Raw genomic sequence first — 17,572 nt, 5'->3', positions numbered from 1 at the left:
CCGTTCAATATATAGACTCAGGGCATGGGCAAATACCAAGAGGAGAGAGGATGGAGGAAAATAAGCAGTGTGGGGAAATATTATAACAACTAAACAAGATAATACTCACCTCATAATTGGGTGGAATTCTGGCACCAAATCCCAAGGCGGAAAATCTTTTGTCACTAAAATGTAAAGTAAATCAGTCATACAATAATACTGTTGTCGCTGTTACAATAGAGAATACACTCTCATTGATCAAATAGAAGATACTTGTTGAGAACATTACTGTAATTTATCTCTTTCACACAGGAAAAACTACACTGCAAATCCCTCCTTTTAAGACTTGTTTCCAATTTAACCAGTTAGGACACTCAAATGGCAATTTAAGAATTGCTTCTATGTTCCCGCTGTCAGTTTGCACCTATGGGGTAAGATTCTGTTACTCTCCGCCACCAAGTGGTAATTGTGCGGTCACAAATGCTGTATTCCCCACATCATTATCGGTATCATTCTAATATGATGAGCTGATGTGGTACTATATGCTCTGCCATATTGAAAGCATTACTCTTTGTCATGAGGGCAGGAGAGCACTGCACTAGAGGAATGAAAGCAGTAACTGTGGGGGAGAATGAGAGTGTAAGACACAGTAGGACAGAAGCAATGCCTGCTGGGAAATACCACTAGACATACAGTAGATCTGATCACACGGTGAGCTGTGGGGCTCACTGAGCAGTATGCGAGCCGAGACAAGAAACAGAAGACGAGTCCTCTTAGTGCAACGGCAAAAAGTGAGGGTTGAAGAAAGGATTCAAATATGAGATGGAATGATTAGTGAGTTACAGCTCTCTCTCTCTCTGACAGGGAATGTGTGTATCTATCACTCTCCAATCCATGGCACTGTGAACATGTGTGCTGGGCTGTGTTAGCTTCTTTTCCATCACATTAGTAATACTGCCTAAATACATGATTTTGTCTCTGCTTTCATGCAGAAAAAAAGTGGATTCTCGAGCACCGTGGCAATCTGAATGAACATCTCCATAATAACATCTTGGTTTCAGTCATCAGCATTTGAAAGGAGCTGTTTTAATTTATTTACTGCAGCAGGAAGGGGAGAGAGTGATGACATGGGCTGGGAACACTAAAGCAGGAAGTAATAAGCATTCAATTGAAGATTTGCCTGTAAGCCCTCATTAGAGACAACTAAAGGGTCCCCTTTACTCTAAACTTTAATATCCCATCTCTGGCTGATTGATATGTTTTCCAGCACCTTAAAAAATAATTGAAAAACAGATGATGAAACCCTTCTGGTCTCATCATCCACCCTTGGGAATTAAGAATGATCATCTCTGTGCTAAACATAGTAATCTTCAATTGGGCTTCCTCTGTCTCAGGAGATGGTATACTCTCTCAGGATGCCGCTCTCTCATGAGAAAGAGAGAAGCTGCCCGCACAACCAAGGCCACTACAAAGGCAACTGGTTTCCAAATGCGCAAAGGTTGCTGCCATCCCCGATATTCACGGTTTGCTTACAGCTGCTCATTCTTTTCTCTCTAAAGACTGACAGGGGAGCATCTAACAAGCAAGCCAATCAAAATTATATTTATTTTTTCAAATCAAATTGGGCTTGGTGGATGTACAGTACAACACATGTGAAACGTCATCCCCAAAACCATAGTCCTTTGCTCTAGCAGGCCTAGTAATACATGAGGTCACGCACAGACACACGCACAGACACAGACACAGACAGACACACAGACTCCGATCTGTCCATTAGAGGAAGATGCTCAGACTGCCCTCTAAGCACAGAAACTCAAGGCCCCATCTCTCTGATTCAGAGGGGTTGGTTTAAATGCGGAAGACACATTTCAGTTGAATGCATTCAATTGCACAACTGACTAGCTATCCCCTTTCCCTTTCCCTTTCCCTTTCTATCAACCCAGGGAAAAGGGAGCTGGTAAAACATCTTGGATCAATGAAGGAAAGCAGCAGACGTGATTTCTCTCTCTCTGCCCCCAGTCGAGTTATAGAAATGCTCTCTTTTTGTTCCCTCCATCAACACTTTGGTCCTTAATCTCCTTAATCCTCAGATGAAGAAAGAGGGGAAAGTGGACCTCCTCTCTCCCACCACCCTCCATGGGGAGATTTACGCAGATTCTGTCAATGGCTAATCCTGCGTTTAATGAATCCCACAGGACAGCGCTATCCAGGAGAAAAGACAGGAATAACCTGCAGGAGCAATGGAGGTGTATGAGAACAAAATTGGCTGCAACACAACGTGCCGAAAACACATTTTCTCTGACAGCAAATCATGACAAATGAGTGAATATACTGCATGCAGGGTCAAGTTGGGCGGATAGTTTTGTTAATTATTGTCTGTAATGCAAGGGAGATCCATCACAATGGGCGAATGAGAAATGGGCATACAACATACTCTCTGCTCGGCGGTGGCAAAGCCAGTTTCAAATTCTATAATACAATTCAAACTACTCAACCACTGATGTCTGATATCGCTGCCTTGAATAGCCATCTTTGACATACTGCCGTTGTTGTTTGTCTTGTATCTTTCTGTTCTATCTAGTCCGTGGTGTTTTTTCCAAACAGAAAGCTCATTATAATACATCAGACTTTTTCATTTTAACATAACGGCGAGATCGACCTGAAACAACTTCTCAAAGTTCCCTCAGCGATTTATCTTACTTTTCTCCTCTGACGCAAATGCAGTCAATATGTTCCAAAGCTCCTGTAGTATCAAGAGAAGAGGCTGTACAAATACTTCCACTGGAAGTGGCTTTCAAGTCTGACTATGGTTTCCCCAGATAAAATAGACGTTATCTGGGAAGTAGCCTTTCTGTGTAGTGGTATACATATTCTCTTTGATTGTGCTCAACGTTTTAGGATTCTTATGGCTTTTCCAATTGAGCCTGGATGAAACATCACAACCTACAGGTTGGTTCAGTGTGTGTGGAGTAGTGGTCCGCCTCTGTGTCTAGTTTCCTCACATCTTTTCTTAAGCAGCACATGGCTGTACTAAGTGATAAGTCCCAAGTAGAGAACTAATTATGTTTCACAGACTGCTATGCTGTGGAGGACTACCACCCCGGTAGACAGCCATATTTCAACGTGGCACCAATAAGAAGAGTGGGAGAGCCAAATGTGAGGCTGTTCACAGGCCTGTTTATGAGGATGGCACCAATGTCTGGGCTCCATGTTGGCACCTCTTTTGCACTTCCACGTGACATGGTGTGAGAGCGGATCTTGCAGGCGGGTGTCTTCACTGAGCCCCGTTCCCCTCTCAGTAGGAGAACCAGCCACTTCCCACACAGAGCAAAAGGTGCCCGGCTCCTAATCCAGCTCCTACTGTGTAAATGTGATCACACATCCCCTGATGTTCACCACAAGAGGCCTGCATGCCCACGTTGTGCACCTGAATAACAGCCTGACGTGGGAGGAGATAACCCACAATATGTAATGTAGGCGCAACAACTAAAGGCATGTTTGTGACACCCAAACTGAGTTAGCTACCTACACATCTCTTTTCCAGGAGTTTGTGTCTCTCCAACAGGTCTTCTGCTGTTCTAGAGTTATCTCTTGCATTCTTTAATTAGGCAGCCAACGTTCTCCACACATTCAAGAGGAGGAGCCAACACTGGCATGACTCACAGTGTAAATCCTCATTTGGCTCTGTGCCGACAGACAAGAGGATCTTTCCTCTAAAATAGACCCAATTTGAAATAATTTGTTTCGAATTAACCAGTGTCTGACAAGACTGCCTCCGATAGCCCTGGTGTATATTGAATAAATATTGAATTAGTCATTTATAAATGAGGAGTATAACAATAATATAATAACCAGTCAATGACATATCCTTAACAAATACAGTATACAGAAAGTCATGTGACCACACACACAAATTAAAATATACAGTCTGTCTCTCCAACTCTCCCCAGCCATTGAAACCATTATCTCCCCAAACCCTTAAGAGGCCTGTGCATCCTTCTTCTGGCATCTCTCCACTTCTGCCTATGGCTCTGCTGTTGCCTCTCCTCTGCCCTTTCCTCTGTCTCTCTCTACCCCTGTCTCTGCCCATCCTGCTACTGTCCCTCCCTGCCTCTGCTAATCCTGCTGTGCCACTGCGCCAGGTTGGGTGTCCTCTCCTCTGGATTGGGGTAATGATCCCCTGCCAGCCGTGGAGGGGGATTTGGCCGCTCCGCCAGGCACAAGCAGTTTGCCAGGCTGAGACAGAATAGGATATCACAGGGTGCAGTGAGCACCACAGGACAGAGGAAATGCTGCATCCGCCACCACGAATGGAACAAGACCTGCTGTCTACTGCACTTGGAACCATTTCGCTTTGTGCCCATTCCAACAACAGCAGCAGAAACAGCAGAGGCAGCAGTAAATCTAAGCAGACCAGCCTCATCTCTAACACTGATTCTGCCTCCAAGCAACTTCCTCTGAGATTTCCTCAGGGCCTCCTCATGCATTGCTAATGTCTGTGTAAAGGCAATTTGTTTGCTCTAATTTCCTCCTAGTAAGCTGGAACTATAGGGATTTAATGAAAGTGTTGGCAGTGGGCATGAGAATTGCAGGTGGACCTTAATTTAATTAATGAGTGAAAATTACTGTGTTTTTTTTGTTTTGGCGGTGTCAAATCCACAAGCGGCTCCTTGCGTTACCTTATCTCGGACACTGCCACTGGATGCAGCAAAACCACACCGACTTTATATGGGACAAATCCCATGCAGCCGTGTTAGAAGTTCATGCAGTCACATTACAAGTTCAGACACTCGAACGTGTGATGTTATATTGTCTACACCTCGATTAGACTGATAGCCTATCCCCATCCAAATTAACATGAAAACATGCACACTTTCTATCGCAGTTTTGAACTTCTAACGCGGTAGTGATAATAGGAAGGGGGTGATTTGTAACACACAAGAACAGCCACTCAACGATTTGCGGGCTCATACCGCAGTTAAACCTTCAACACCGGCAAAACAACGTGAGTTATCACTCGATCTGATTGAATCGAGGCCTTATCATTGTAATGATTGTTCAACTCTGTCATTCATTTTCCAACTCATGCTTCAGTGAGTTGTAGAAAGAATCCTCTGAATTCTATTCTATTTCAGCATTCCACGATTTCCATTACCTCCTCATAGCTGGGAATTAGATGGAGTAGAACCACTGTCTCGGTACATTATGAGACATCTACCAAATGGAATGTAAAAAGTTAAATTTCCCATTGATAGACATACAGAGAGCAGCCCTACAGATAGAGATCAGGATGAGGCTGGGCAGAGAGGCGTGGTGCTGACTAACCTGTCATAGTCCTGACAGATCTCCCCCACTGCTATCAAAGCCTTCAGATACTCGTTGGGCTGGTACGGGTTGATGTAGTGTAGGGAGCAGCTGTTCCGTGGGTCTCCGTTGGAGGCTGTGAAGTCAATGGCCACCTAGAGCAATGACAGATTCATAGAAGACTGTAAACAAACCAAACACCATAAACACTAGACCTAGGGTCTACCTGTCCATGCAGGTTGTGTTGAAGCAGGCTATTCTGTACAGTGCTCTGTCAAACTTGTGTTTCTATAGAGGAAGATTATGACAAATCAATTGACTTCCATTGTGTAAGTGTCTGGAGCCTGCGCCATTGAGTGACATTTCAACCCGGGAGCGGCCTCACAAGGTCTTAAATACTGTAATATCATCGCAATCATGTCCTCAAGCATAATTGCATAACTGCTTACGCAAATGAATCTGTATAATATATGGTGAAAACATAAATATCTAAGATACGTAAATGAACATTGCTGAAAATTTCTATTTTTATGTCCAGTCATTGCGCAGATGTTCTCAGAGCAATTTATACGACCAACATATGTGCAGGATGCGTTGAGGGCATGTAAAAAGGAGTGACAAAGGACATAGATAGTTCACTTATTTGACGTCAGCAGTGCTAAAGATACGGGCACAGGGAGAACTGCAGCTTCTCAACAAGGGAAATTATCATACAAATATTCTGCAGGTATTCTTTTAATCATTAGTGCATTATCAAAGGACTTCTATAGTGTTCTTAATCTGTGGAAAGTGATACCTAAGGCTGTCTATGCAACAATGAAGCAGTGCTCCTAACATAACAGTTCCCCTAAATTAATATTCATTATTGCCTCCTTCTAAGGAGCTAGCCTTCAGTGAGAAAAGCATCCGGGCACACCGGAAAATGCCAGTCAGCAGGGTAATGTTTAATTATTAAAAAATGCAGAATGTAATGTTTCACACTTAGAGAATGTAGCATTTAATCAAAACACTGGCCTTGATGACAGCACTTAGCCTGGAAATGGAACACTGGTTTAAATTTCAAAGGCAGGTTAAAATACTACGCCTATTGTCTATTCCAACACCTTAATGAAGGCAAGCAACCATTAACATGTATAGAATGTGTAGGCAGTCAGTGGATCGTACACGTTTGAAGGTTAGCATAGCGTTGTACCATGCTGCTAAGTGATGATGACATGCTAGTGCATGCATCGGCTGCTCAACTTACTGTAAAGTGAATTTGGCATCCTCCCATGATGTAGTCGAGGAAGGAATACACTCTGTGAAGCTGCAGAACAGAGAGGAAGCTTTTAAACTAAACCCCAGAGGGTGGGGGTTCGGACTTGGTAGAGTACTCATCAATGTTTTTAGATGAGTTCCAGTTTTAACCAATGGCTGTTCCATTTACAAAAGAACAAGTATGTATTTTAAAACTATTATTAAACCACTACTCAGTAGCAATCACTGTTTAGAAAACTAGTATTATGTAGTAAGCATGAACATGGAGAATGGTGATGATTTAGTCTGAAGGCGGCAGCTCTGTGATGTGCAGTGTGTTCTCTCCATGCCAGTTAGAGATCACACACCCAGTGGGGTGGCAGAGGATTCCAACTGAGACACAGCAGCAATCACATGAGCTGGGCGCAGTAAACTAATGAATCCAAATGAAATAATCCAAATGATAGGCTGCCTAAACAATAGGCCTGAGAGACACCAAAACAACTATACCAATTAAAAAAACTTTTCATTTTTAAAAGACCTCCGAACTAAAAACACGGTGACAGCCACCCACAGATGTAGTCATTTACAGAATTGGGTAGCGGGGGTGGACAGTAAACTGAGGATAATCGCATTTCTGAAAGGAGCAGTACTAATTTATCAGCACTATGTGTACATGTTCTGAGAGAGTAGAACCGTATAGCAAAGAGACAGGGATGATTCTCTATGTATTCAATAGTGGAGAGTTGCTGAGCTGTAACGGCTGGCTCTAACCTTGAGATCACTGAGGATGACCACCCCAGAGTTTTTGTAGTTCTTTTTCTTCAGTTTGTACTTTGGATTCATGCAATCCCATGTGACCTTCAACACAAGAGGTAGACAATACATACAGAAACACAGTTAGGAGTCGTGACTTCTGCTACAGACCTGTGGTGTGACTTGCAGAACATAGAAGAGCAGCGCGACATTTCTTTAATCTATTTCTGTCTTTGTCAGAGATAAGTGACACATCAGTGACACACATCAAACATTCAACATTGACTGACAGCACTCTCTCTCCTTTCGACTGACCTTGCTTCCACCGCCAATTTTCTGCATTTCTCGGAAGGTGGCATAAAACTCTCCGATGAAGTCGTGTTTTCCTCTGGAGTCGGAATCCCAGACTAGGCACTGTGACACAACCAGACAGTGACAGACAGAACCCTCTGATATTGACTGTTCATTCATCAGTAAGTTACTTCATTCACCAGTTCCGTTCATTCATTCATCAATCAATACCACAGCAGCAATGTTAAACCATCACACTATGACTTCCTGTGTTTCTTACCTTGAGCTTCCTGTCCTCATCACAGCTACACAGAGAGATGAGAGACACTTTAAAGGGCTCCCACACGGGGTTCAGGTTGTTTTTGATTACCTGCAACAGCAAGAGCACATTAGACATGAGTAACTTTCACCACACATGGAGAAGGAGAGGTAGATACAGAGAGGAGGAATGAATGTGTCTATTACCTCAGTTCTGTGAACGAGCTGTTCCGTCCCATCATCGTTGATTCGATATATTTCCAAAAAGGGGTCTGACTTACTGAAGAGATCCTGCCAAATATACAAACCAATCAAACATAAAAAACACATTCTGGTTGAGCCATTAATGTACAGTCATTTATCTCAGACAATCAAATAACAAACAAGTTGTTGAAATCACACACACACACAGATGTCATCATGTTAGCTTGGTCCTCCTGGTGCTAAATTTGACACAGCTTGTCCCCTGCCTGTGCATGTGGTGTATTGTTCACTGCTGTGACAAATCAAATCAGGAAAAGGGCGTGAAAGAGTAATTTGACATTGAGTCTCAAGGTAAGCCTGAGCGCAACTACAGCTTGTTTGGGTCAATTGATTGTTTAGGGCTCAACAGACAGTATTTCTGTACATTGTGTAGTGTATGTGTGTGAGAGTGTTAGAGAAAGGAATGGAGGGAGAAAGAACGAGTGTGTGAGAGAGTGAGAGGGGGGCACAAAACAAGATATTTAATGTCCCCATTTCTCGCTGCATTAGCCTGATACAGCTCCACAGGGACAGCCAGGGAGGAAAGAGAGGGAGGTAGCCCCCAATATCGTTGTCACGGCAACCCCTTGCCAGTGGCGTCACTGTGGACTGACGTGCATTACAAGTGCATTTGTCTGTCAACATTTAATCCCTGTCCAGCAATAACAGCTCTCACCACTTATATAATCAGCACCATTAATTAAGTTACCTATACCTTTGACCAGCACGGTCTACTGAGTTCCATAATGTTACAAGTTCCATAATGTTACAAGTTCCATAATGTTACAAGTTCCATAATGTTACAAGTTCCATAATGTTACAAGTTCCATAATGTCCTCCAGCAGTCTGTTCAGTACCTTGGATAGCGTTTCAGGCAGCATTACAGTATTGGAAATAAATGGGGGATATTTCATTGCCTGATTCATGTTGGTCATACTGTGGTTGTCACAGCAACTCTTTCCATCTACAATTATATATATTTTCTACGTATCTCACTTCTCGAGTACTTTGAAAACAAAAGGTTAAACATTCAAGAAGTTTAAATGTAAACCTTTGAAAAGGTACTTTGTCCGAGCCATCAACCATTGTGCTGGTAAATCAACTACAATATTAAAGTGCCTCATCAAATCTGATCACCATTGTGAAGCAGGCAGTATTTATAGCCTGTGTGGTATAGATCATGTGCATAGTCTATTAGAGTACTATTTCTCAGTGTAATGGGATCCTCAAAGTCATTGGAATGGACAGATTCCATACAAAGATAGTAGCCTGGCAATTAATCTGCCTGAGCATGTGGCCATCCCCCCATGCCCCCCTCCCCCCCCTCTCCCACTTTCCATCTCCCGCTCTCTGACTATCTTTCTCCCCCCCTAAAAGGGTTATTCGGCTTTCCCCATAGGAGAACCCTTTGAATAACAATTTTTGGTTCCAGGTAGAATAATTTTTGTTACAAATAGAACTGTTTGGGGTTTCATGTAGAACCCTTTACACAGAGGGTTCTACATAAAACCAAAAATGGTTCCAACAGGAACCAAAAAGTGCTTTTACCTGGAACCCAAAAAGGGTTCTTCTATGGGGACAGCCGAATAACCTTTTTGGAACCCTTTTTCTAAGAGTTAAAGTAGTTTGCTGACAGGGTTGGGCAACTGAAATGTAATTATGTCAATAAGAAAAGGAAAGAAAACGTTTTAAAGCACACCCTACCACCATTGATGAGTTTCCCTGCATCCAATGTACACTGAAGATTCGATTAGCCTTTATTGTTTGTGTCTAAATCACAAACAGTGCAATTGGAAATCTGTGTTTATTTCCACATGGAATTGCTCATCATGACCCTATTTCTACTGGGTTAGGTCCAATCAGCCAATCATAAAGACTGTAAATTGCTCTGATGAATACACACCAAGCGGACCTTTACCGCCACTCCCTGTTAACTTTCTCCAACACGGCTTAGAGTCAGAGGCCAATTGCACCCTTTGCTTAGTAGCATTCTGAGAGCATAGAGAGGCAGGAAGAAGATTTCTGCTATAATCAATGATGCCAGAGAGTTATTCCAGTCTTGTTGACTGAGATATGAACCTTCTGCCTTGAGCCTTGTGTGGGTGTGCCAGCTCTACTGTAGGTGCCTCAGTGCTCCAGCTCCCAAAATCTGCTGCCAAATATCTTTCGTAACCCTCCTAAATGCTCTACCGACAACAAACGCCCTCTTTCTGCGCTCACCATGCATTTTCCATAGCTTTTTTCCGTCAAGCCATTTATTGAAAAACTACTGCTGTCTGTGCTGTCTTTGCACAGAGAGCCCCATGTTGGATTGATTTCCTCATCTTGTGTTAGGGCGCAGGAATTTAGAGTTGAAAAGGACAGGTCGATCATGTCCTTTGGATATTGCAAGGCAGCCTTTCAGAGCCGGGATACTTGAAATGTATAAATTCATAAATTACAGACAAAAATGGAATGGTAGGAAAAAGGGGGAGAAACGGTATTTTGCAGATAATCACTAAGATTATGTTTTACCCTGAGAGATATGCAGAGAAAAGGAGGAAGACCCTGAGAGATATGCAGAGAAAAGGAGGAAGACCCTGAGAGATATGCAGAGAAAAGGAGGAAGACCCTGAGAGATATGCAGAGAAAAGGAGGAAGACCCTGAGAGATATGCAGAGAAAAGGAGGAAGACCCTGAGAGATATGCAGAGAAAAGGAGGAAGACCCTGAGAGATATGCAGAGAAAAGGAGGAAGACCCTGAGAGATATGCAGAGAAAAGGAGGAAGACCCTGAGGGATATGCAGAGAAAAGGAGGAAGACCCTGAGAGATATGCAGAGAAAAGGAGGAAGACCCTGAGAGATATGCAGAGAAAAGGAGGAAGACCCTGAGAGATATGCAGAGTAAAGGAGGAAGACCCTGAGAGATATGCAGAGAAAAGGAGGAAGACCCTGAGAGATATGCAGAGAAAAGGAGGAAGACCCTGAGAGATATGCAGAGAAAAGGAGGAAGACCCTGACAGATATGCAGAGAAAAGGAGGAAGACCCTGAGAGATATGCAGAGAAAAGGAGGAAGACCCTGAGAGATATGCAGAGAAAAGGAGGAAGACCCTGAGAGAGTAAATGCAGAGTAAAGAGAAGGAGAAAGGCGGAGATATTAGTTGAGAGACAAGGAGAGAGAAAGATAGAGAGAGGATAAGTGTGGAGGTGTTCGGGTACGGCTTGTTGCTGCTGTAGGAAGAACAGACACCTGCAGAGCTTCAGGGCCAATGGTCCATTGTGGGATGCTTTGTGTGGAGGGGCTGTTTGCAAACAGAGAACCACACCGTAACACCGCTTTAGCACACACACACACCAACACACAAACAAACACGCACACACTGATCTCACCCTCATCTTCCTCTGGCTTTCTGTCAAAGGTCCATGACACACCATTCTCACAATGCTTGTCTCAACGGGGAACCAGCATTTACAGAAAGCCAAGTTCAATTCAGACTTAATAGAACGAATGCTGAAATGTATGTTGTATGCCTTTATGTCATATCCTCCAGTAAATACAGTGTAAAGCATATGGATCTAAATAAATGTTACATTTATGTGTAGAAAATCCATATCATCATTGTATATCTTTCTTGTCTTGTTAATGACTGATTATGTCAAAAAGAGATAGATCCAATCTTGAAATCACAATTACAGGAGAGAGGTTCAACAGCCAGCAATAAGCACAAATTCACCCATGAACTATATTGACATTTCCATCAGGAGAAGGCCCCTAATCCCTTACCTTATCATCCAGTTTCTTAGCACAGAAGAACAGTTCAACATATCCATTGTTGCCAGAAATTTCTTCAGCATGTACCTGAAAAAAGAAAAAAGGGTTTTTTAGTAAGTCACATTTTTGCCAATGAGAATATTTTATTTTCCCCAGGCAGACAGCCTGTTGTATGACATGTGGACAGGACCATGAGTGTTATTACTTTAAAACTTCAACAGAAAGCTCACTCAAGCCCAGAAACGGATGTGGTTCCATTACTGTAATGCAGAGCTGGCCAAACGACTGCATGGGAGCTGGGTCCAAACGTAGTCCACAAGACTGTTTGGTTGGCCCCCAAAAGGAATGCACTAATAGCTAAAAAGTGTATTATTCTGCATATTTGTGAGAGAGAGAGAGAGAGAGAGAGAGAGAGAGAGAGAGAGAGAGAGAGAGAGAGAGAGAGAGAGAGAGAGAGATTATAAAATCCATGTACACAAACAACAAGTGTTCAGTTGAAAATTGGCAATAAACACACAGATTTCCTTCCTCAGGGCCGTGGGGTGAGACAGGGATGCATCTTGAGCCCCACCCTATTCAACATATACACTGAGTGTACAAAATATTAGGAATGCCTTCCTAATATTGAGTTGCACCCCATTTTACCTTCAGAACAGTCTTGGGCCCAATGAATCTCAGTAAAGAGAAAAATAATGGTGTTCCAAAAAAGCTCCTGTTACCAGGACAACAAATACAAATGAAATCTAGACACCGTTGCCCTAGAGCACACAAAGAACTAGACCTACCTCGGCCTAAACATCAACACGACAGTTACCTTCCACAAGGCAGTGAAGGATCTAACAGATAAGGCAGGAAGGGCCTTCTACGCCATCAAAGCAAATATACAACCGGTCAACCGTAATCCCAATTACGATCTGGCAAAAAATACTTCAATCAGTTATAGAAGCCATTACTCTCTATGGTTGTGAGGTCCGGGGTCGACTCACCAAACAAGAATTCACAAAACGGGACAAACACCCAATTGAGACTCTACATACAGAATTCTGTCCAAAAATATACTTAGTGTACAACGCAAAGCCCCAAACAATGCATACAGAGCTATTCAATTCTATAACCACCTAAAAGGAAGCGATGACCACACATTCCACCACAAAGTCCTCACCTACAGAGAGATGAACCTAGAGAAGTGTCCCCTCATCCAGCTGGTTCTGGGGTTCTGTTCACAAACCCAAACAGACCCCACAGAGGCCCAGGACAGCAACACAATCAGACCCAACCAAATTATGAGAAAACACTAAGAGAACAATTTGACACACTGTAAATTATCAACCAAAAACAGAGCAAACTGTAATGCTATCTGTCCCTAAACAGTGAGTACACAGTGGCAAAATACCTGACTACTGTGACTGACACAAAATTAAGAAAATCCTTGACCACGTAAAGACTCAGGGAGCATAGCCTTGCTTTTGAGAGAGGCCACCATAGGCAGACCTGGCTCTCGAGAGAAGACAGGCTATGTTCCCATTACCCACAAAATGAAGTGGAAACTGAGCTGCACTTCCCAACATTCTGCCAAACATATGACCACATTAGAAATACATATCTCCCACAGATCACACAGACCCACAAAGAATTTGAAAACAAATCAAACATTGATAAACTCCCATATCTGATAGGCGTAATTCTGCAGTGTGCAGTCACATCAGCAAGATTTGTGGCCCGTTGCCATGAAAACAGGGCAACCAGTGGAGCACAAGCAACATGGTAAATACCACCAATATTTATCTGTTTATTTATCTTCCCCTACTATTCATACTACAGCTATTTGCACATTGCTAAAACACTGTACATAACACTTTAAATGTCTATCTTTTTTAAACCTTTTTGAGTTCAATATTTTCAGTTAAATTCTAATCGTTTTTGGTTGATGTTGTTTTGTGTCTTCTCACTTTTGTTTATTGTTTATTTCACTTGCTTTGGAAATGTAAACAAGATTCCCATGCCAATGAAGCCCCTTTGAATTGAATAGAGGTAGAGGGGAGAGGGGAGAGATGAGAGGGGAGAGGGGAGAAAGGAGAGATGAGAGGGGGGAGAGGGGAGAAAGGAGAGTGGAGAGGGGAGAGGGGAGAGGAACTTAGGGAGAAGGGAGCACTCTAAAATTAGACACTAAAAGCAGACACAGTGTTGCATAGCTAATGGTGTGGTCAGAGCCCAAAGAGTTCCATATACACTACAATGAGCCCATTACAGTGAGTGCTGCTCACCTTCAGAACCACTCCTGACGAACAATTAGAAGGTTACAAGTCATCTCAACACATTAGGACAAATTGTATTGGCCCTTTACTGCCCCTCACCTCCTAAATAAGTGTCATTATACGCCGGTAAGCCAGTGAATCAAGTGCCGTCTATCTAACAGGACTTTATCTGTGTTAAAATGCACGACTACTACAATAATGAACAACATCTGTTGACTCAAAACAACAAGAACATTTCTACAGTGTATGGTTTCTGTAATTCAAACAGAAGTGTGGCAATGGTCCAGTAACAAACTCTATGGGTCTCTCAGCTTATCAATAATACAACACAGCAAAGCTATAACACTTGGTGCAGCTTGTCAAGCTTTCTGTACGTACAGTATGCATCTTGGATTAATATGATTTATTGTATCTCATATCATGGTGCCATTGTCCTGGTGAGTGTTGTGTAGGCATAATGTGTATTGGATTGTGGCCCGGCTATGAACGTTCCAGTCAGAAGACCATTGTAATGTGATGCTTGCCAGTGGGAGCCACAGTAACTGCATACAACAGTACCTTAATCCCTACCATTTGATCAACTGTTCTCCACATCCCATGTCCCCATGTGCATGATGGACATCTGAGAGATGTGTTACAAAGACTGGGGAGGGATTTTTCACACAAAATAAAAACTGTTGTCTGCTGTTCTGCCACCTTCCAGATTAGCCTGCAGGCACATTACAGGCAGACGCCATGTCATTGGGATCCATCTCACGGACAGACCTGACAAAGCCCAGGCCCATTATCATATCAGGAAAAGCCATTTTCAGAAACACCACGACACAGGTTAGCACTAATTCACTAGAATGCATTAAGCCCACACTGCTACAGGACTGTGCTTAAACAAACCCATTATATCCCCCATAACCGCCTCACAGCAAGCTGGCGTCATGTGATCGCATCCAATCAATGGTCATAATGGCAACACTAGCCCGAAGGGAAAGATCCTCAAATGCCATCTTTACTTTGGCCATTTCCATCACAAGCAAGTAATTCTCAGCCCTTCTCTCCAAGGACAATTTATGCGTAGTTTGTTAGGGTACAATCAATAAAGATAGGTATCAATAAGGCAAAAGGTCTGTTGTTGACAGTATCAGATTCACTCCTTGGTTAAAACCCCTTCTATTTTCTCCTCTCATCTCTGCAGTAGAAGAAGGCACTGAGAGATCAGAGACTATGCCCCTCTGATTTAACAGGAGCAGTGAGGAACACTGACTCTTCCTCCCACTCCACTAAAGGTCAGATTTGCAGGCTTGTTAAACAATTTCTCTGTGTTGTTCCCTTTTGTATGGCAATGTAATGTTGGCCTGGCAGATGGTGTTGAGACCATCCAACAGAAACAACACTCTGGGCTTTAACGTCCCCCTCTCTTTGTCATGACAGATATTGTATATGAGTCATGATTCTTTGTACAGAGAAGCATCCTTACATCACAGGATTCACATCAGCTACTTGCTTGAATTGATTTAACAAGTCATTGCATTTGATTTTGCTTGCCACTGTTACTGCTGAGCGAGATCAATAGGATGATGAATAGGGGAAACTTACCGTGATGGTGGATTTCCCGGCGTACTTCGCATACTTTAGGAATAAAGGCTTCACCATCTTCTTCTGGGCTACAATCTGTGGAACACAGGAAAACTATGAATGACTGGTGACTAGTGAAGCAGTGAGAAGTATTAAAATAGTTTGAGAGCAGTATGACGAGGACTGGTGACCTCTAACCTTTACCCTCTGACCTCTGTTGTTGGTGAGCAGCAACTCGGCACAGTGTTCCATTCAGTTTATGTGTGGTGAGTGATTTGATTAGACATAACAGATGGTACATTGGATAACTGAGTGGAAGGGTCAGACATTCAGTACAGGACCTGGCCGAGTGTACACTCCACTCCACCCAGGAAGTCGTCATCGCGGGTGCCAATACTGTGGGTGCCATGGATGTCGTAGACCTCGAACCGCAGCTTCTGCACTTCCTCAAAGTAGTAGTCCAGGGTGAAGACCTTGGCAAAGACCGGGTGCAGGTTGCTCTTGATCACCTCTGTCCTGTCAAGCTGAAGCGACAAGAGGGGAGAAAAAGGCACAGAATTAGAATGTGGACACGGTGTTGGATATTACTGGAGAAACTTGGACCTCCAACTCAACTCTCTAATGAGAGCTTCCTACCAATTAAACATAAAAAGTGCAGTTTTATATGCAATGTACATTGTATCAGTTCATTTGCAATTCTAATTAATGTATGGGACATGGTGATGCATTCATGGGCACATGGAAATGCAGGAACTACAGCCAAATACCCATCTGCACCTGGATCACCGCTACAGCCACTGTTGGCGTTCTTGTTTGTTTTCCTATTGATTAGACCAAAATGTAAATCTTGTGAAGCTCTTGTTCAGACAGTGACAGCAGAGAGGATTTTAGTGGACTGAGGGCTGAGAGCTCAGCAAACACACAGCTCATCCATTGCCATGCTTGGACATTCATACACCTGTTTATCTAATACACCTGGTTCATGCCTGAACTCTCCACATTGCCACCTGCTTTCAGTGGAGCACAGAGGCTGTGTTTACGCAGGCAGCCCAATTCTGATCTTTGACCAATCAGATCAGCTCTTTTGCCAATAATTGGGAAAAATATCAGAATTTGGCTGCCTATGTAAACCCAGCCAGTGTACCCATCTAGCACCCAGACAAATGATGTCCCATCCAGTAGCATCCAGCATCCAGTTATGTCCAGTACCAGATAAATGATTGTTCATTTTTCTCCAAGCTAGGTATTCTGAGTGGAGTCAACTCATCATCAAAAGCACATGTGTCCCCTAAAGATGCCATCAGTAAATTAAAGTGACCTAAAAAGCTGTGTTTGAACCATGGTTTAAGTGTTTCATGGTTTAAGTGAATCAATGGATTTCAAACTGGAGTTATTGAAAAGGCATATTAAAAAATAATTCAAGCCTAAGGCATCTGTCAATCTAAATCTGGTAGAAACTTAAAATGCCATAAATGTTTTACTCGTTTTCCATTTCATTAAATTTGAGGAAAAAGTTGTGATGGTAAAACAGAAGATAAAGTCAGAAAGTTGTCAAACACAGGTAGTTAAATATGAAAGGCAAATTGACATAATCTGCATAGTTTGATCTAAAAAAGAAATACTCTAGAGATTGCCATCAATCTCAATACAGGCCTAGCCATCAATCTCACTAACAACCTTACCATAGCAAAGCCAAATCCCACCTGTCCATAGAGCGCAAATCAAGAATGAAGCTCCCTGATCAGCAGCTCTGTCAAAGCTCTCTAAAGTCAGAGTCAACATGGGCCCCACACACCAAACGCCATGAACATACATGGAACACATGGTACACACATGCACTTCCACGTTAACATTCAGATATTCAGGAGTTAATCCTACTGCTTTGCCTCATGCTGTTGGCCTTGAGCTGACGAGAACACACACAGACAC

The 17,572-nt window shown here is 42.9% G+C and overlaps 1 protein-coding gene across 3 annotated transcripts in view; it reads right to left on the bottom strand.

Moving 5' to 3' along the window:
• Positions 1-17,572, bottom strand: part of LOC139576034 (copine-7-like) — a 39,354-nt gene that overhangs the window by 11,409 nt on the left and 10,373 nt on the right. For all 3 annotated transcript variants that reach the window (XM_071401637.1, XM_071401638.1, XM_071401639.1), the window contains exons 3-12: positions 15,985-16,167; positions 15,665-15,739; positions 11,832-11,906; positions 8,032-8,115; positions 7,847-7,936; positions 7,591-7,689; positions 7,294-7,380; positions 6,530-6,589; positions 5,305-5,438; positions 110-164 (exon numbers count right to left, since the gene is read on the bottom strand). In XM_071401637.1, coding sequence (XP_071257738.1) covers positions 110-164; positions 5,305-5,438; positions 6,530-6,589; positions 7,294-7,380; positions 7,591-7,689; positions 7,847-7,936; positions 8,032-8,115; positions 11,832-11,906; positions 15,665-15,739; positions 15,985-16,167 — 942 coding nt within the window. The remainder of the gene's footprint in view (positions 1-109; positions 165-5,304; positions 5,439-6,529; positions 6,590-7,293; positions 7,381-7,590; positions 7,690-7,846; positions 7,937-8,031; positions 8,116-11,831; positions 11,907-15,664; positions 15,740-15,984; positions 16,168-17,572) is intronic.

Source organism: Salvelinus alpinus, chromosome 5 (assembly GCF_045679555.1).
Source record: "Salvelinus alpinus chromosome 5, SLU_Salpinus.1, whole genome shotgun sequence".
Classification (NCBI taxonomy): domain Eukaryota; kingdom Metazoa; phylum Chordata; class Actinopteri; order Salmoniformes; family Salmonidae; genus Salvelinus; species Salvelinus alpinus.
Note: the sequence above shows the minus strand (reverse complement) of the source record. Positions and strands in the feature narration are given on the sequence as shown.